The sequence below is a fragment of the Dermacentor silvarum genome, chromosome 8 (assembly GCF_013339745.2).
Source record: "Dermacentor silvarum isolate Dsil-2018 chromosome 8, BIME_Dsil_1.4, whole genome shotgun sequence".
Lineage (NCBI taxonomy): Eukaryota > Metazoa > Arthropoda > Arachnida > Ixodida > Ixodidae > Dermacentor > Dermacentor silvarum.
In genome coordinates this window covers 80,883,523-80,904,491 of record NC_051161.1, presented here as the reverse complement: position 1 = coordinate 80,904,491, position 20,969 = coordinate 80,883,523, and the positions used below count along the sequence as shown (strand labels likewise).

The 20,969-nt window shown below is 45.1% G+C and overlaps 1 protein-coding gene across 1 annotated transcript in view; it reads left to right on the top strand.

The window, feature by feature from the left end:
• The first annotated feature begins 1,316 nt into the window (after positions 1 to 1,316).
• LOC119462227 (procathepsin L-like) overlaps positions 1,317 to 20,969 on the top strand; it is a 47,500-nt gene continuing 27,847 nt past the window's right edge. Inside the window, exons 1-6 of the mRNA XM_049672901.1 lie at positions 1,317 to 1,367; positions 2,841 to 2,859; positions 3,178 to 3,320; positions 9,041 to 9,059; positions 9,378 to 9,520; positions 17,156 to 17,347. Coding sequence (XP_049528858.1) covers positions 1,317 to 1,367; positions 2,841 to 2,859; positions 3,178 to 3,320; positions 9,041 to 9,059; positions 9,378 to 9,520; positions 17,156 to 17,347 — 567 coding nt within the window. The remainder of the gene's footprint in view (positions 1,368 to 2,840; positions 2,860 to 3,177; positions 3,321 to 9,040; positions 9,060 to 9,377; positions 9,521 to 17,155; positions 17,348 to 20,969) is intronic.

The following is a 20,969-nucleotide window of genomic DNA, read 5'->3' as shown; positions in this document are numbered from 1 at the left end:
AGTGCGGCCGCGGAGAGCTTCGTGGCCAGGACTGGGAACCAACCCAACCCCCACCAATATGTTACGCGGACAAGGGATTAAACACTGAAGGCTATTTACGATGCATTATTACAAAAACAACTGCAGCGCTCGCCAGTTTAGCCAACAGCTCGAGACTCGGAAGCAGTTCGTCTTCTTCGTCAGGGCGCCCGCGCGCATCATCTAAATCAAACACGCAAATAGCATGTAGCAATATCACTATTATAACAAAGTTACAAATAACTTTCCTGAGCTCCTTTATTATTATTACTCTTTTGAAACGGGACAACGGGTGGTTTCATAAAATGCGCAAGGCAGAGGCAAGATTGCATCACTAGAAATGGGCAACAAATGGTTTAGACGAGCTTATAATAAATATGTTGTAGCATTCGACGAATGTGGTGCAAATAATCACCAAGGAGCGCCGGCGATAGTAGATAGTAGTAGATAGTAGTAGATAGTATAGATAGTAGATTGAATGCAGAGGTATTACAATCGAGTATTTTGAGCATGTTCAGAATATTTCAGTGAAGACTGTTGAAAAGTTTATCAGTTGCATGACACAGCTAGCAGCAGATGTTTGGAGCAATTGCGAAGAAATAGCAAAAAAATAAGCGTCGTAGATCAGCTTGTGAGTGGAAGCCTCCAAGCCACTCTTTAGTGTAGCTCCTATGCCAAGTAAACCAATTCAAAAAATCACCACCCTTCTTCGGTCGAGAAAATGGGGTTAAGCGAAGCTTGTCGTGTGTGTATGTGACCTTCGCCAGGGCAACCTTCGGAAGCCGTCGCCTCGGGATTCTCTGGTCGTCGCTGACGGCGGGCCTCGGCTTCGGAAGCCTTCACGTTAGAATCGGCACGTCGGTGACAAGCCCTTTCCCGAGCGAGTTCATGCCGGCGTTCATCAAACGCAGCTTGCTCCTTTGCAGAGCGCACCACGCGTGGCCGTCGATCTGTTCGTCGAAACTGATCTGAGGCGTCGGAAGGCCGGAGGAGCACGCGCCAACCCGCTTTCGTTCCATGTTCCCTATAGGGCCTCGCGACACACTAAACGAACCTGATTCGTCGCGCGCGTGTCACGTGGTCACGAGTGTAGCATAGACAATGTGGATGTGCACCGCACGTGATTTCTTTCTTTTTTCTATATTGCTTTCTTTCTTTCTTTCTTTCTTTCTTTCTTCTTTTTCTTGTCCCAGGTATGTGCCATTGAGCTTGGACCCTTTGTGCACTATCATCAGGATCGACCCACATGACAGAGGTATGTGCCATTCAGCTTGGACCCTTTCTGCTCTATCGCCAGGATGGGCCCACTTATCAGCGTGACAGCACCACCACCACCGGCGCCGACAATTGTGAGCGTTTAAATCTTCGCTTAAAATTGTTGGGCGCAGTTTTAAGTGCAGCTTTATAGGTTCACAAGTTTCGGCGGTGGTGGTGGGGGTGGGGGTAGGCGGTGTCCCGCTGAAAAGTGGGCCCATCCTGGCGATAGAGCAGAAAGGGTGCAAGCTCATTGGCAGATGCCAGGGAAGAAAAAGATAGAAAGAGAGGAAGAGAGAAAGGAAGAGAGAGAAAGATATAAATAAATAAAGAAATAAAGAGACAGAGAAAGAAAGATATAAAATTACCACGAAGGTCAGAGAAACAAAGAGAGAAAGAGAAAGAAAGAGAGAGAAAGATAGAGGGAGAGAAATAAATAAATAGAGATTGAAAGATAGCTAGATAGAGACAGAAAGAGAGAGAGAAAGAAAGAAAATCACCACGAAGGTCAGATATACACACGACAAGCTTCGCTTATCCCCATTTTCTCGACAAGGGAAGGGCTGGTGATTTTTGACCCACCCGAGGCTCACAAATATCAATTATGCGTGGCACTCAATGACTCATTTAGACTTCAAGTACATTCTGTGGGTGAGTTCATCCGAGAAGCCTGAGCAGTGTATTGAAAAGGAGTGATCGCACCTGCCCACCTTGAGAGCTCAAGCCCCATGTGAGGTACAACGAAAACAGGCCAACACATCAGCTTAAGAGGAAGCTGATGGATTTAGGTTTACACAACCGGCTCGGAGGCTTCTATTTAAATACATGGGAAAGGAAAAATTGTTTTTCTCGGCAACCACTGCACCGAATTTGATGGAGTTTGTCGCATTTAAATGATAAAGTAAAGATCTAGGGAGAGCTGGTCACGAATTTCTGACTTGGGAAGTCCACTTCTTGATCAAAATTGACAAAAATAGCAAATTCTCAGAAAACGAAGCTATCATGTTTACAGCTCTGTAACTCAGAAATAAAATTGACATCACAAATCTGCAAATTGCGCCTAATAGTACTTCTAAATCGGACGAAATTGGTACATCATATATGACTCTCAATAACGCTAGTAATATGTTAGTAGAGCTTTTGCGAAACCATTGTAAACAATGCATTTAATTCACGTAAGATATATATTGACGTACCAAGTATGTCCACTTTGGATGATCTAATAGATGCATTCACAGAACTGCGATATCTGTTCTTGGCGCGCAACTACATACTCGTAATTTTCGTGTTTCTATTGTTTGAAACTTACAAATTTCTGAAATTTGTTTTTCAATATAAACCCTAAATCTAAATTCTGTATTAACAGTCCCTAGAAGTTACTTTATCTCAAATGCAACAAATTTCGTTAAAGTCGGTCCAGGCGTTATCTCTGAAAAGCGTTTGTGTGTTTTACGTGTATTTCAATAGGCGGCATCGGAGTTCGGCCTGAGCTAAAGCAATCTCTTAATGGGCTGTGCACACTGTTGCGATTGGCATCGGCTTCCCAATACCTGCACTTGTGAGCAAAGAGGCAAATCCGTGTCACAGGTAGGTTTTCCACTTAAACAGACAAAAACCCGTCAAGTGGCTCTCTTGTGTTCATTTTATCAGGCAACATTTGTAGATGTTAGCCAATCATGAGGGGGAGCTAGCACACAAATATCGATTATTAAACGCACTAAGAGTATGAAAAGTTTCTTTCGCTATGAAAATTTGCACAGGTAACTGCAAAGCACACAAAAAGCAACAGTACATGCAAGCTGAGAACCGGATCCTTCCAAAATAAACATTGCTAGTTGGTTCTCCATATGCATTCACGTTATTGTTATTGCTGCACTGACTATTATTCATTTTCTCCTATACTAGGACTCAACTATGCGAATGCTGCTGAGGACAACCGTAGATTAAAGATATTTGCTGAAAACAGCCTGTTCATTAAGGAACACAACCAGAAGTTTGAAAATGGCCTTGTATCATACGCTCTTGAAATGAACCAGTTTGGGGACTTGGTGAGTTGTAGCTTATAGCCCGTAGCACCTAAATTACTTCCATAGTGCTTATTGGTCAATCACAAGGGCGAAGTGTCATTCTAAATATTCTAACGAAACATTTATTGGTAGCTTTCTACGGTTTGAAGCGCTCTATATCAACCTGACTGAATTTCAGCACACTTAACTTTGAAGCTCGCGCTATGTTCTATGTTCGCTATGTTAAAATGAGCACTTTCTTTCAAACTCTTTATAACTCGAGCCATAGGTCAAAAGGCTGCAATGTATACAGGGTGTTTTACCTAATTTGTGCTAAGTCTTAAAAAAAAGACGCAGTTTCGCCCGGAAGGCGAAGGATCAATTGCGATAGCAAATCAGTAGAGAGCTATACGGAGTAAGGATAGTAGTTTTATCGACTGTATAAACTTGGACACATTCGCTTACCAAGTGAATTAACAAGCATGGTGTCAGCGCGCTTAAGCAAGCACGAATAGATCACACTCGATGACCGCACACAACCGCTGTCAAAATGCTGGCGTGAGCAAGCGCGCCTCAGCAGTTAGCGAAGGTTCGTGCGGTCTATTGCTTCAACGGAAACTAAGCGGCGAAAGCAGAGCGCATACAAAGGTAGGAGCGATGCTGCAGATCACTTTCAAGATACGGTGCACGCGACCGCCAAGCAGCCGGGCTAAGTACAAGTACGCAGTTGCTCGCAGAGCAGAAGCCGCACCCCCTGCCACCCGTGCTGCCTTCCCGGCTTTCCTCCTTTCGCGTGCGAGATTCCTTGTTCCCCTTGCGCCCAGTCACAAGATACGCATTTGGTGCCGCAGCACAACGTAGCCCCCCCCCCCCTCTCCATCCCTCCCATCACCCCACGGCCTTTCGCGCAAAGGAAGGCGTCGCGTTTGCTCTCCGTCGTGCGTTCGCTCCACGTGAAAGCGCGCGTCTTTCCCCTGCTTTGACGTGCACATACAGCATACAGCGCGCGGCGACGATTTTATCACCTTTGCACTTTACACGGAACCTCATGGCGACGCCGACGGCAAAAATCTGCTTTGAGTGTCCATATAATTGCTATCGCAATAAAAAACAGGGTACACGGTATGAGAATGCAACCAACTCAGCATGGTTGACGTTCCTCTTCAGCAACTACAAGTGTTCATACTTAAGCTTAGGTTATTATTTACGAAATAAATAATTAGCCTACTTTTCAAGCATTGCTTCAGACGCAACTTTCAATGGAGGTGTTATAGAGTAAAATGGCAAATATCCTAATTATTCATTTCAATGAAGAAATCTGCAGTGGTTTTAGCTTTCGGAGGCTCTAAAGAAAGCATGTGTGGTCAGGAAAACTAGCCACTTTGACTAACCGCTTTCGCGTAGCTACCAGGAGCGCAAAGAAACATGCTTCCATGAAATAATCGTTGGTTTCTTAATTTAATATTCGGTTAATATTTATTTCTTTTTCAATCAAGGAAACAAGCTAATTAGAAAGAATACATTGACAGGAGGATTGTGAACATCACGCTGTTCGTGAGATCCTGGTATACCAGATACAAAGGCTTTTGATGTTTGACACAATTTAACGGAAACATCCTATATGTAGACCTGTGGCAGTCACCGTCGTCGGTTAAACGTACACAATACAGGCTTGTGCACAGAACTGTTGACAATCTATTTTAATAGTAGTTCGGATTAGAACACTGCACGGGCTTGGGCTTACCCGAAAGCCCGGGCCCGTGGCCCGGCCTGCGGCCCGTGCGCGAAGGCATAGGCGTCTGTTTCGGGCGTAAAACTTTAATTTTCATTCTAAGCTGTAATTTCCATTCTCAGTTTTATTACTCGTGCAGGGCATCGTGAAATAGGCTAGACAGGTAGATAGCAGCGTACCCAAAGGTTCGAAATGTATCCAAAGAAATGCAAACGACATTAAAAGATCGTTTAAATTTCCCTAATGCTGCGCGGAATCGAACCCGAAGTCAAACGGCTTCCTCAAGCACGGCAGAAACATGCTTTAGCGAGCTGCGTCACGAACGTACTAGGAATGCGCCGCTGTTAAATGACAAAAACTAGATATTGTAAAATATATTCGGTGCTGGGTGGAATGAAAACCGTGTGATTGTGACACATTTTTAGACAGTATTGTCTGCGTATATATCCATACACGCGTTACGAGGCGATTTCGTAGAGGTGCCGCGAGATGGCATAGCGTGTCCAGTGGGCAAAATGAGCCTTCATTCAGATACACGTTGCAGCGATGGCCTATAGGGATGCATATGCAGGCGCCCTCAACGGGAAGCGCGACAGCATAACCTGGCTGCAGTACACGCGTCATACGTGACGCGTTGTGGCGGTGGCAATGCGGTGTGTTGCTACATTGCTCCAGTGCTAATCGCGTTAACGTCGACAGTAATCCTGAGATGGCTTCTGCCATCATACCATTTGCGAATGGTATTACAAGCAGGTGTAAAGTATTGCAAGGAAGCCTGGGGCCGAATTCACAATGATGTTCTTTCCTAAGAGAGCTTCTTAATTTACCAGATGTCTTCGCTATCAATATCTCCAGCCTCAGGATCGCCTAAACTTCTCTTACGAACTATTATAGAGTAATAACTTTTTGTGAATAGAGGTTCAGACCTTTTTTAATCAAGGTAACTGCGTGGAAACTTCATATTCTATGTCGTTTAAGAAATGAGAAAATATGGCAATATTCGACTCGATAATTGGTGATTGTTTTGCTGGAATATTCGCATTTTATTTGACTTATCCAGTCCTCAACGTCATCATTGTCTTGTTCGGAGTATGTGCCAGGGTCGCGGGGATTGTTAACCGTAACGTACATTGTTGTTGGAGTCGCAGGTGTAGATGCAGGCGACGTGTCATCACCGAGGGTCATGGTCAGCTAGACAGTGCAGCCGCGGAGAGCTTCGTGGCCAGGACTGGGAACCAACCTAACCCCCACCAATATGTTACGCGGACAAGGGATTAAACACTGAAGGCTATTTACGATGCATAATTACAAAAACAACTGCAGCGCTCGCCAGTTTAGCCGACAGCTCGAGACTCGGAAGCAGTTCGTCTTCTTCGTCAGGGCGCCCGCGCGCATCATCTAAATCAAACACGCAAATAGCATGTAGCAATATCACTATTATAACAAAGTTACAAATAACTTTCCTGAGCTCCTTTATTATTATTACTCTTTTGAAACGGGACAACGGGTGGTTTCATAAAATGCGCAAGGCAGAGGCAAGATTGCATCACTAGAAATGGGCAACAAATGGTTTAGACGAGCTTATAATAAATATGTTGTAGCATTCGACGAATGTGGTGCAAATAATCACCAAGGAGCGCCGGCGATAGTAGATAGTAGTAGATAGTAGTAGATAGTATAGATAGTAGATTGAATGCAGAGGTATTACAATTGAGTATTTTGAGCATGTTCAGAATATTTCAGTGAAGACTGTTGAAAAGTTTATCAGTTGCATGACACAGCTAGCAGCAGATGTTTGGAGCAATTGCGAAGAAATGGCAAAAAAAATAAGCGTCGTAGATCAGCTTGTGAGTGGAAGCCTCCAAGCCACTCTTTAGTGTAGCTCCTATGCCAAGTAAACCAATTCAAAAAATCACCACCCTTCTTCGGTCGAGAAAATGGGGTTAAGCGAAGCTTGTCGTGTGTGTATGTGACCTTCGCCAGGGCAACCTTCGGAAGCCGTCGCCTCGGGATTCTCTGGTCGTCGCTGACGGCGGGCCTCGGCTTCGGAAGCCTTCACGTTAGAATCGGCACGTCGGTGACAAGCCCTTTCCCGAGCGAGTTCATGCCGGCGTTCATCAAACGCAGCTTGCTCCTTTGCAGAGCGCACCACGCGTGGCCGTCGATCTGTTCGTCGAAACTGATCTGAGGCGTCGGAAGGCCGGAGGAGCACGCGCCAACCCGCTTTCGTTCCATGTTCCCTATAGGGCCTCGCGACACACTAAACGAACCTGATTCGTCGCGCGCGTGTCACGTGGTCACGAGTGTAGCATAGACAATGTGGATGTGCACCGCACGTGATTTCTTTCTTTTTTTCTATATTGCTTTCTTTCTTTCTTTCTTTCTTTCTTTTTTCTTGTCCCAGGTATGTGCCATTGAGCTTGGACCCTTTGTGCACTATCATCAGGATCGACCCAAATGACAGAGGTATGTGCCATTCAGCTTGGACCCTTTCTGCTCTATCGCCAGGATGGGCCCACTTATCAGCGTGACAGCACCACCACCACCGGCGCCGACAATTGTGAGCGTTTAAATCTTCGCTTAAAATTGATGGGCGCAGTTTTAAGTGCAGCTTTATAGGTTCACAAGTTTCGGCGGTGGTGGTGGGGGTGGGGGTGGCGGTGTCCCGCTGAAAAGTGGGCCCATCCTGGCGATAGAGCAGAAAGGGTGCAAGCTCATTGGCAGATGCCAGGGAAGAAAAAGATAGAAAGAGAGGAAGAGAGAAAGGAAGAGAGAGAAAGATATAAATAAATAAAGAAATAAAGAGACAGAGAAAGAAAGATATAAAATTACCACGAAGGTCAGAGAAACAAAGAGAGAAAGAGAAAGAAAGAGAGAGAAAGATAGAGGGAGAGAAATAAATAAATAGAGATTGAAAGATAGCTAGATAGAGACAGAAAGAGAGAGAGAAAGAAAGAAAATCACCACGAAGATTAGATATACACACGACAAGCTTCGCTTATCCCCATTTTCTCGACAAGGGAAGGGCTGGTGATTTTTGACCCACCCGAGGCTCACAAATATCAATTAGGCGTGGCACCCAATGACTCATTTAGACTTCAAGTACATTCTGTGGGTGAGTTCATCCGAGAAGCCTGAGCAGTGTATTGAAAAGGAGTGATCGCACCTGCCCACCTTGAGAGCTCAAGCCCCATGTGAGGTACAACGAAAACAGGCCAACACATCAGCTTAAGAGGAAGCTGATGGATTTGGTTTACACAACCGGCTCGGAGGCTTCTATTTAAATACATGGGAAAGGAAAAATTGTTTTTCTCGGCAACCACTGCACCAATTTGATGGAGTTTGTCGCATTTAAATGATAAAGTAAAGATCTAGAGAGAGCTGGTCACGAATTTCTGACTTGGGAAGTCTACTTCTTGATCAAAATTGAGAAAAATAGCAAATTCTCAGAAAACGAAGCTATCATGTTTATCGCTCTGTAACTGAGAAATAAAATTCACATCACAAATCTGCAAATTGCGCCTAATAGTACTTCTAAATCGGACGAAATTGGTACATCATATATGACTCTCAATAACGCTAGTAATATGTTAGTAGAGCTTTTGCGAAACCATTGTAAACAGTGCATTTATTTCACGTAAGATATATATTGACGTACCAAGTATGTCCACTTTGGATGATCTAATAGATGCATTCACAGAACTGCGATATCTGTTCTTGGCGCGCAACTACATACTCGTAATTTTCGTGTTTCTATTGTTTGAAACTTACAAATTTCTGAAATTTGTTTTTCAATATAAACCCTAAATCTAAATTCTGTATTAACAGTCCCTAGAAGTTACTTTATCTCAAATGCAACAAATTTCGTTAAAGTCGGTCCAGGCGTTATCTCTGAAAAGCGTTTGTGCGTTTTACGTGTATTTCAATAGGCGGCATCGGAGTTCGGCCTGAGCTAAAGCAATCTCTTAATGGGCTGTGCACACTGTTGCGATTGGCATCGGCTTCCCAATACCTGCACTTGTGAGCAAAGAGGCAAATCCGTGTCACAGGTAGGTTTTCCACTTAAACAGACAAAAACCCGTCAAGTGGCTCTCTTGTGTTCATTTTATCAGGCAACATTTGTAGATGTTAGCCAATCATGAGGGGGAGCTAGCACACAAATATCGATTATTAAACGCACTAAGAGTATGAAAAGTTTCTTTCGCTATGAAAATTTGCACAGGTAACTGCAAAGCACACAAAAAGCAACAGTACATGCAAGCTGAGAACCGGATCCTTCCAAAATAAACATTGCTAGTTGGTTCTCCATATGCATTCACGTTATTGTTATTGCTGCACTGACTATTATTCATTTTCTCCTATACTAGGACTCAACTATGCGAATGCTGCTGAGGACAACCGTAGATTAAAGATATTTGCTGAAAACAGCCTGTTCATTAAGGAACACAACCAGAAGTTTGAAAATGGCCTTGTATCATACGCTCTTGAAATGAACCAGTTTGGGGACTTGGTGAGTTGTAGCTTATAGCCCGTAGCACCTAAATTACTTCCATAGTGCTTATTGGTCAATCACAAGGGCGAAGTGTCATTCTAAATATTCTAACGAAACATTTATTGCTAGCTTTCTACGGTTTGAAGCGCTCTATATCAACCTGACTGAATTTCAGCACACTTAACTTTGAAGCTCGCGCTATGTTCTATGTTCGCTATGTTAAAATGAGCACTTTCTTTCAAACTCTTTATAACTCGAGCCATAGGTCAAAAGGCTGCAATGTATACAGGGTGTTTTACCTAATTTGTCCTAAGTCTTAAAAAAAAGACGCAGTTTCGCCCGGAAGGCGAAGGATCAATTGCGATAGCAAATCAGTAGAGAGCTATACGGAGTAAGGATAGTAGTTTTATCGACTGTATAAACTTGGACACATTCGCTTACCAAGTGAATTAACAAGCATGGTGTCAGCGCGCTTAAGCAAGCACGAATAGATCACACTCGATGACCGCACACAACCGCTGTCAAAATGCTGGCGTGAGCAAGCGCGCCTCAGCAGTTAGCGAAGGTTCGTGCGGTCTATTGCTTCAACGGAAACTAAGCGGCGAAAGCAGAGCGCATACAAAGGTAGGAGCGATGCTGCAGATCACTTTCAAGATACGGTGCACGCGACCGCCAAGCAGCCGGGCTAAGTACAAGTACGCAGTTGCTCGCAGAGCAGAAGCCGCACCCCCTGCCACCCGTGCTGCCTTCCGGCTTTCCTCCTTTCGCGTGCGAGATTCCTTGTTCCCCTTGCGCCCAGTCACAAGATACGCATTTGGTGCCGCAGCACAACGTAGCCCCCCCCCCTCTCCATCCCTCCCATCACCCCACGGCCTTTCGCGCAAAGGAAGGCGTCGCGTTTGCTCTCCGTCGTGCGTTCGCTCCACGTGAAAGCGCGCGTCTTTCCCCTGCTTTGACGTGCACATACAGCATACAGCGCGCGGCGACGATTTTATCACCTTTGCACTTTACACGGAACCTCATGGCGACGCCGACGGCAAAAATCTGCTTTGAGTGTCCATATAATTGCTATCGCAATAAAAAACAGGGTACACGGTATGAGAATGCAACCAACTCAGCATGGTTGACGTTCCTCTTCAGCAACTACAAGTGTTCATACTTAAGCTTAGGTTATTATTTACGAAATAAATAATTAGCCTACTTTTCAAGCATTGCTTCAGACGCAACTTTCAATGGAGGTGTTATAGAGTAAAATGGCAAATATCCTAATTATTCATTTCAATGAAGAAATCTGCAGTGGTTTTAGCTTTCGGAGGCTCTAAAGAAAGCATGTGTGGTCAGGAAAACTACCACTTTGACTAACCGCTTTCGCGTAGCTACCAGGAGCGCAAAGAAACATGCTTCCATGAAATAATCGTTGGTTTCTTAATTTAATATTCGGTTAATATTTATTTCTTTTTCAATCAAGGAAACAAGCTAATTAGAAAGAATACATTGACAGGAGGATTGTGAACATCACGCTGTTCGTGAGATCCTGGTAGCAGATACAAAGGCTTTTGAATGTTTGACACAATTTAACGGAAACATCCTATATGTAGACCCGTGGCAGTCACCGTCGTCGGTTAAACGTACACAATACAGGCTTGTGCACAGAACTGTTGACAATCTATTTTAATAGTAGTTCGGATTAGAACACTGCACGGGCTTGGGCTTACCCGAAAGCCCGGGCCCATGGCCCGGCCTGCGGCCCGTGCGCGAAGGCATAGGCGTCTGTTTCGGGCGTAAAACTTTAATTTTCATTCTAAGCTGTAATTTCTATTCTCAGTTTTATTACTCGTGCAGGGCATCGTGAAATAGGCTAGACAGGTAGATAGCAGCATACCCAAAGGTTCGAAATGTATCCAAAGAAATGCAAACGACATTAAAAGATCGTTTAAATTTCCCTAATGCTGCGCGGAAATGAACCCGAAGTCAAACGGCTTCCTCAAGCACGGCAGAAACATGCTTTAGCGAGCTGCGTCACGAACGTACTAGGAATGCGCCGCTGTTCAATGACAAAAACTAGATATTGTAAAATATATTCGGTGCTGGGTGGAATGAAAACCGTGTGATACATTTTTAGACAGTATTGTCTGCGTATATATCCATACACGCGTTACGAGGCGATTTCGTAGAGGTGCCGCGAGATGGCATAGCGTGTCCAGCGGGCAAAATGAGCCTTCATTCAGATACACGTTGCAGCGATGGCCTATAGGGATGCATATGCAGGCGCCCTCAACGGGAAGCGCGACAGCATAACCTGGCTGCAGTACACGCGTCATACGTGACGCGTTGTGGCGGTGGCAATGCGGTGTGTTGCTACATTGCTCCAGTGCTAATCGCGTTAACGTCGACAGTAATCCTGAGATGGCTTCTGCCGGAATTTTTGCATTCCGCCTCTTTTAGAAAGCGGCAGCTATGGCCGCGAATCGAACACGCAACCGCATGTTCAGCAGCCTATATTGGTCACGACAGGGAAGCTAGAATGAGGCACCCTCTCACAAAAAGATAGCATCAACTCAATAATGAAGCAAGTTTAACTGCATAGCCGAGCCTTTGCCATTGGCTATTTCTGCGGAACTGAGTGCGCTCCGCAGACTCTAATATTGGCAGTGCCCCCGTGCAAATATGTCGATGGCGATATCTGGCATTGGGGTAGCAGAAGACTACCTTGTTATGATAGCAAAGGAGTTGCTCTTGAAACGAAGACGGTGTCCGTTCTGAAAGGCTTCCGAGTCAAAGATTGTAATTTTTTTTATTGCTATAGCAATTAAATGGGCACTCCAGGTGCTTTTTAGCCCTCGCCGTCACTACTATGAATTCATTATTCGAATGCCAAAGTTGCTTTGGCAAGGTTTTAAGCTCTGGCATAAATTATTCATCCGAATTTTGACAACTGCAGCGCGCTAAGAACAGTCATGTGGAGAAGCATAAAGAAGTTTCACATCTGAAAAAAAAATTGCGGCAGAACCCACCTCACAATGACTGTGGCCGGTATTACGTTTAAGATTGAATCAATATAGCGGCACAATGTATTGCCACCATATAGAAGCGGGCTATGTTTGAGGCACTCGATGGAACGGTACGTCTTTGTCGCGCTTCCCCAATAACACTCGGCTACATGCAGCGCCGCCGCCGCAGAGCCTGAGCGTGACCTCTCAAATGCCTGGCGCGCCGGTGCTTGTGAACGCTGAGGAACGCGTCATGTGGCAACAGGGCTCCTGTCTCGCGCTTCTTTGTGGACATGCTGCGCCGTCTAGTGGCAGTGCCGACAAGACCACGCGTGGCCGCCGAGACGAGAAGCGTGGTGCACCGGTGCCTGTGGACGTTGAGAACAGTCTCGCTTGCCGCAAACTCAGTGGCACATACTCAATGACCCAAGTTGGCAAAAGGGTAATTTAACACCTGCACACACCCAGTGTAATCATGGTGCAACTCGTTATACGTTGGCGCGAAAGGCGTTCATTGAAAAAGCGGCACATACCCAGTGCATTAGAGTGGCACACCCTGCTAATGGTCGTGTTGCTGTCCTTGAGGAACCATAGTGACGCGGGTTCGATTCCGCTTCCAGTACGCCACAGAAAAACGAGGATATGCTAAGCCTAGAAAGTTCCTTTGATGCGAATCATTGTAGAAGCTAAACGTATTTTTGACAATAATAGGTTCAACAGTTTACTGCACGAATTGGCAGCTCATTTCTCAAGCCTCCAGGTTAATAGACAAATCTGTTTATTAACACGTTATAGATGAAGCTTACCGATTCCAACAGACTCTGCCCGTTCATAAAGAGAGCCAGATTTTTGTGAACCATTTGCACCGAGGCCTCGTATGCACAGATATCTCACAAGAAAAGCAGATGGAATCACGTCTGGTTCAAAGTCACTGCGCACACCCGCATACAAGCTTCTGTGCACCGGGAATCACGCTCACTTAGCCTCACCTTCACAGACTCAGACTAACGACATGAAGACTCGCCTCAACTCACCTAGGCTCAGGCTCACACGCCAACTCGAACGTTTTTCGACTCACGAATGACGGCCACTTGAACTCAACTGCGATTGTACTCACTCATACTCGTGGTTGGTTGAAACAGTGCCTCAGTGACTTTGAGTGCATCATTTCATGAGTAATTTCATCGACCTGTTGTCTTCACAGTATACCTCTCCTATATGCCCTAATTGCACAGACACCATCTGCTATCACACTTGGAGCTTGTGTTTTAAATGCAGCTTGTGTTTTTAATGTTTCAAACAGTTCGTGTTTTAAATGCGTGAGCATTTCTATTGCTGCCCAACGGAAAAGTCCGTCTGTCCATCACGTAAGACCATCACTTTCAAGATAAGGCCCACAGCAGCGAGCGAATTCACCTTCGTGCTGCGCCTTTCGCTTCAACGCGAACTAAGCGGCGTCCCCATTGCAGATCGCTTTCAAGATAGGGTCCGCGCGGCCCCTCCATACGCAGCCTCCACCAGAGTACTTTTGATCACGGTTCGTAATGGTTCGACGCGGATGGATTAGCGCTAAAGAGCGATAACGACTTATAATGATCGGAACGTCATCAGCATTCCTGGCGCCGCCACCTACAGTAACCTTGCGCCACCGTTCGCAGCAGTTCATGTCGCCGCAGCGCGGTCCTTCATACTGGTCGGATCAAGTTTCATGACATTGATAATGACACCGGGCTCTGTGGAGATGAGCAAGTGGCACAATGCTTGCGCATACTTAAGACGACTCCAAGATGAGTTTCTGCGTCAATTCTTTATCGTTCCTTTTAGATAAATTCGCTCTCTCTGCCGCCATCGCTCTTTCGGAGAGGTTTGTGTATCGTTGTTTGAAGCTTCTCGCGTGTTACATGTGTTTAATGACACAAATGAAAGAAAGGAAGACAAAGAAGGCGCGAGAAGGTAAAAACGCGCGGTGAAATCTCGGAGGCAGCGCCCATATCGCTAAATGCAGGCTAGATGGCGCCACAATACTGCATACGCCGAGGTTTCACGATAGTGCGTAGTATATGCGTCTTCTAATACTCAGGTACAACTTTCTGTGGCCACGAAGGAAAAGCTACATGTGCTTTAGTGCCAAGTATTCTTCTTTCTGGCGTTTGACGTGCCAAAACTAGTTCGGATTATGAGGTACGCCGTAATGGAGGGCTCCGGGTACATTTTGACCACCTGGGGTTCTTTAACGTGCACTACAACGCAAGCACACGGGCGTTTTTGCATTTCGCCTCCATCGAAATGCGACCGCCGCGGCCGGGATTCTATCCCGCGATCTTGTGCTCAGCAACTATTCCTGCAGAGTTTGACAGAGCTTTCTGTTTAACAGCCACGTGCGAAGGTTTCGCATTTCCCAAACACGAAATAGAAGAGCAGGAAAACAAATCGAATTCAGAGCTTAATGGTACTTTTGTGTTAACTTGTTTTTGCAATAAATCGTTAATGCTTTCTCTTAGCAGCTTAAATGGACCCCCAAACGATTTCACGAATGTGTACAGATGTTTACTAAGTCGGTAGGGTAGGTCCTTCTTATCATTTAGACATATCTAAGGGCTCCGCGTAAAGCGCGGAATATAATATGAAGTTTTAAAAAATGTTCATCGGTACCTACCACAGCGTCGCCCCTCCTCGGCGTTTTCAATCGCCTCTTGCCACGCTACGCAGCGTGGGAGAGTGATGTCACTCGAGCGGGTGATCCGATTGGCTATATGCCATTTCTTCTTCTGTAATGCTTGAAAAATACCGCTGCATTTAAGCATGTCTTTATTAGCATGCGTATGAATAGCAATTTTCGTAGCCTTAAAATTGAGTACACAAATTTAACAAATCTAGACGTTTCTTCAAACCAATTGTCCGCTTCCGCCTGAGAATACGGATCGTCTGCTACAGCTCTGGCAATGAGGTAGCCGACGCTGCACGGAGGGGATCTCACATGAAAGTAGGAGTAGCGATGTCTTCTTTGGCGACAGGAACATGAATGGTACCAGCTCTGTATTACACTCGCCTTGCACTGCACATGCGTGACGGGAGTAAACTACAGCGACTACACTCTGAAGAAGGTGCGAGCGCTGCACTTGAACGTCAACACTAACCTCCTCGTTCAACACAGCGAGCACCCACAGTTTAAAAAAGAAAGGTGCTTTTAGCAGTACCCGTAGGTTTCGCATTTATCAGGGAGCAACGTTTTGTAAATAATTTCATCAGAATGGTAGCAGGGCAATGCCCTACCAATTAGAGTTCAAAAAAACAAAGCGCTGCGACCATTTAACGTGTCAATACGTCCGTCAGAAGGCCGCTGTCTTATTGATTTTAGTTTTAGTGTAGCCCTACCATCTCTGCATGCCTCACGCTCAAAAAGTGCGAGTTTCATTCCCAACACCCGTTCTTTTTTCTTTCTTTTTTATGCCTGGTGCAGAAGAAACGCTATGATTGGTCCATTTCTTAAAATTTACATGTTAGCTGCAACTCCAGCCTTGCTGTGGCAGCTCTTGTTTTTACTACTGATGGCTAGAAAGAAATCTTGCGAGCGTATTACCGCATGGAGACAATCCTAAACGTACCTAAATATTTATTGATGCGCTATTATCATACCGAAATAATACCGCAAACAGCTACTTGGTTGTTTGTACATTGCATATATGCTCGCAGCTACGCAGCAAAAGCCTTGTTGGGCCCACCTCTTTTTAACTGCAGTTAGCGCATGACAACTAACACTGCCCATCGTGCAGCCGCGTCTTCAACCGCCGCGTGAAGTTAGTTGTGAAATTTCACTCCTTCATGTACAGGCTCAAAGGGAGCTACTGTGCAGGATAGAGGCGCAGGAACACTTTTCTTTCAAATTACCCGGAATCGGCAAAACATGCGTCACCGCATGACGTCATGGCCAAGGAGGCGGGACATAGCGATGGTCACATGCTGTATATGTTGAGGGGCAACGCCATGGATTGAGAGGAGTGTAATGTTTAACCCCTCGTGCACCCGTTTGATAATCGCGTGGTGACACAAAATTCTTCCGATAAAGCATTCCTTGCACCCTCTACGTCTACGCGTCCGACAAAAACCGTTTCAGGGACCCTTTAACCTAAGCACTCTTACACATGTTTGTATTGCAGCAGCTAGTGTAACGCCTTCGGGCCTTCAAGGTGATAATGAATAAATGAAATGAAGGATGTAGCACTATTTTCAGGAGCGCTATTACGTGTGCGCGTTTTTTCACCACAACTTGCTTTTGAATGCCACAGAACTTGTCCGCGAATATAGTGCAAGTTTATCCCACAGTTGACGCGGCGATTGGTGAGTATGAGCTCGTACTACGTTAGCCGCACTCCGTTCAAGACTGAGCTGAGCTCACTATCGCGATTGCTGTCGGTCACGGCTTGATAAATATTAAATTTAAAATTGTTCATGGGTCATGATGAAGCGGAGGGCACCGGATTAATTTTGACCACCTCGGGTGCTTGAACGCGCTCCCAAAGCATGGTGCACGATTGTTTTTGCATTGCGCCTTCGTGGAATGTGGCTACCACGGCATGCATGATTCGAACCCGAGACCTCGTGCTCGTCACAGTTTTCAAGAAGCCAGTTTACTTTAGCATACGATTCACTCTTCTTGTTTCAGAGTCACGAGGAATTCCTGGGTCTTATGAGCTGTGGAAACAGTAGCGACATCGATGATGGTGGTTCAAATTTTACGTTCCCCGAAAACGTTGACGACAAGAGCCTGCCGAAAACTGTGGACTGGCGCAAGAAAGGTTATGTGACGCCTGTGAAAAATCAAGGGCGGTGCGGCGCTTGTTGGGCATTCAGCGCTGTGAGAGCACCATTTATTATTTATCACTGAATCTCGTGCTCACATGCGTCAGATCTCACGCATATACATAGCACAGAAAGCTGAGCAGCTGTAAATCTGCTCCCGCATTCACGAAAACACTCTTACACTAGAATTGTTCTTAAGAAGAAATTCCAGCCAATCCTGATGTTGGACATTTTATTAGGGAAGGCAACCAGCCAATAGCAAAGAGCAAGTAACGAACAAAAAGCTTTGCTTATTTCGTCCCTGATGTCTGCTCAGATTCAAGATAGGCTGTCTGCTACGCGGCTAACGTGTTCAAAAGTATGATTACAGCCAGTCTCCCATCATACAAATGTACCCACCAAACATGTACCCATCAAACCCATCAAACACGTACCCAGAATACAAATAAATGTGACGTTATGCACTGGTGTGATTAACATATTGGCATATATAAACAAAGAATCCCGCTGGAGCCACGTTTCGACCAGGAGAATAGGCCGGTGCGTCGTGTGTGTGTGTGTGAGGGGTGGGGGGAGGGGTGCAGGAAACTGAATTAAACTGAGTTTCTCCGCTACCCGCATTCCTGCGTGTGGCGGAGCAAATCATCCCCAACCACCCCTACCGGGCAGGCCCTCCACGTGGTGCAAGGTTTTGGTGAGCAAAAAGTGGATTTCTCACGGTGAAATCCGCCTGGAAAATGGTAAAGTACGACTGTACCATTCGACGTCGGATTCATCGTTGGATTCTTTACCAATCGGCGTGGAAGTCAAAGCGGGTGCAGGAAACTGAGTTACATCAAGACTTGCTTGGCTAAGAACAAATCATGAATGCTAATTTAGTCGAAAGCTCAGAAACAGAGAGGAATGATATGCTGACAGAATATGAAATAAGTAACAAAACTTAAGCTGGGTATAATGAAGCATGGCTTAATTGTGAGGAAAGTATGTTAAATTGGGACGGGGGATATGTTCAGCTATTGTCTGACCAGGTGTAAAGGCTGTTTCACATGCTGCAACTGGAGCGACGAAAATCGGTGCAGTCGCACGTGTCGCAATGCGATTTGCAGAGGGCTGATTTCACACGATTGCGATTGCAACGATGCGGCTGGTGCGACGCCCAGGGTTGCTTGCTGCCAAATTTTGTGGCATCACTCGTGTAATATTTCAAATGTAATGAAAACACCTGTGCGTTACAAAATTATGGACCCGTCCTTAATCGAAGAAAATAATACGCGTGCTTTGTGTTGTAAAAACGCTTCAAAGTTTAATTCCTTTTGGAGTGCGCAAGAGTGGTCTATGAAGTTCAATACGAGGAGAAACAGTGAACGTAAACAGTTTTTCGCAGCTGGTCGTTCAGCGCTGTGTGCGGTCTAGTGTGTCTTTTATGCCCGTGTCGTTCTTCCTGCGATACAACAAATTACAAGAGGACATGTCAACAAGCCCATATAGCTGTTGTCATCGCATATGCAGTATTCGGAATTAGGCACAGCGAAGTCACCATTTCAACGCAGAGACCCTCGCGCTACCCGTGCCGTCAGCTTCTGAAGAAAGGATGTGTGTATATTGTTCGTAATTTCATATCAGCGGTTCCTGATCCTAGCAATATTCTTGCACCAAACTTAGCAGCAAGCACCAACACAAAAGCTCACGTCTGCCCCTGAAGGAATCCGCAAATGATCTGTCTGTAATTACTGAACGTGCAATGAAATTTCTGTTGTGAAATTTAATCTTACCGTCAACCTGGTTCATCCGTCGCGCTGCGTGTGCTGTAATCATTCATGCAAGTGCTATCTTAATATGTCGAAAGGCGTAAAAGGCAGCAGGCAGGCAGTGGACTTTATTTTAGGTCCTGAGGAGCGACTCCGACACCACATTTTTTTTAGGAGCTGCAGTAACTTGTGTACGTAGTATCATATTCTGACCGACATGGTTGTCATCTACTCTCTCGTCCAGTTTCTCGCGCTGTTAGTGTGCTGTGAATCTGTATCAAGAAGCTTAAGTTAATATGCTGCAGTGCGTAGCGCAGCCGCGTAGCCCCAAGGCTAACATTAAATACCTTGTTAGGAGTACGTTTGTTTGTTTAATAACAAAATCGAACTCTAAAATTTTGTATTAGTGGCAAGTGTAAATGAAGTAAGAAGCTATCGAAACTATCCGCTAATAGCATGCGTGTGCTTCTAACTGCTTCAGCACATTATCTTAAAAGGGAGGCTGAAAACCCCAGATAACCAAAAACATATGCAACGGCAGCAGGTGCATGGTTCCTTTCCTGGAAATGAAAGCCAGCATCCCAGTCTGTTAAGCTAGTCATGCACTTAACCTATATTAGACCAATGTTAGAGCATGCTAGTTGGAGCCATTTCAAACTAGAATACTTGACCAAAATAATAAACAGCAAAGAAAGCGTCAAGGTACAATCTAATCTGGTATTCTCGGACCGATTGCATTAGCAAAACTTTATGCCTCCCTGAATTGCCTGCGTTAACGCAATGCTAAAAACAGGGGAAGCTGATTCCATTTCTTGGCGTTGAAAGGCTGCTCGAATGTTAATAACAGACTGCATATGTTCTGAGGGAAAGTGAAGGACACTGACAAAATATCTAATATTTTGTATGCGCTTTCACCTTGAACAAGAATGCAATAAAATATTTACCTTTGCAAGCCTCAGAATCCAGACATTCTCAACTTTTTGAGGTGCCCACCATAAATTTTTAAGATATAGACAATAAAATGTGTGCCTAAGCAAAAGTACATACTGAACACACTTGAGTGGTTCAGTGGCCAGCTGCCACTGCAAAAGCGTCCATAGCTGCTACCTCGAGGTAACTGCTAGTTTCAACGTGTGTTTATCTTATAGCGCATGTATTTGGCAAGGGGAATGGTTAAGCGTGGTCCCATTGCAGCATTGGCTTGTGCTTTTTCTTTCTTTTTTGCAACAGGTGGTGGCCAACTGATTCCGTCTGTTTATGTATTTAGAATTTGTGTGCAGCTTATGTGCATGTGTTTGTATCATGTTCTGATTGTTGTACTTGCAGTGATGCAAGCATCTTTTATTAATATATTGCACCGCAGTCATTTGTTCAACTTTGTGTTGAAATGTACAAAATGTGGCTACCCAGTAATGGTAAAATAGCCAGCAGCATTGGCAAAACATATGATGCAGATCCAATGCACTTGCTTGAATCGACTTGAGGCGAGGCTTTCACGCAACGGTCAATTAAAGTCTAGAAAATTAACTGCAATGCGTACGGTTGTCCTTATTTCACCCGATTCGACACGTACTCATATGCAATGTTTGCTTATGCACTGCACAGGTCACCTAATGTAATGTATACATAGCTTGGTGAACTCACTAAAACGTCAGTTCACCAAGATTTCGAACTTACCATGAGTTTGAGTTCGTGTGAGCCTTGCTGACTAGAATTTTGGTGAATACGAGTATGAGCAAGCTTGGTTTAGTAAACTTCTGGTGAATATTGTCACGTGGTGGTCAGGGCAAGCTTGGTTTAGTAAACTTCTGGTGAATATTGTGACGTGGTGGTCAGGGCAAGCTTGCCTGAGTATAATTTTGATGAATATGAGTCAGAGCAAGATCAGCCGAGTATAAGTTTGGTAAATATCAGTCAGAGCCAGCTCGG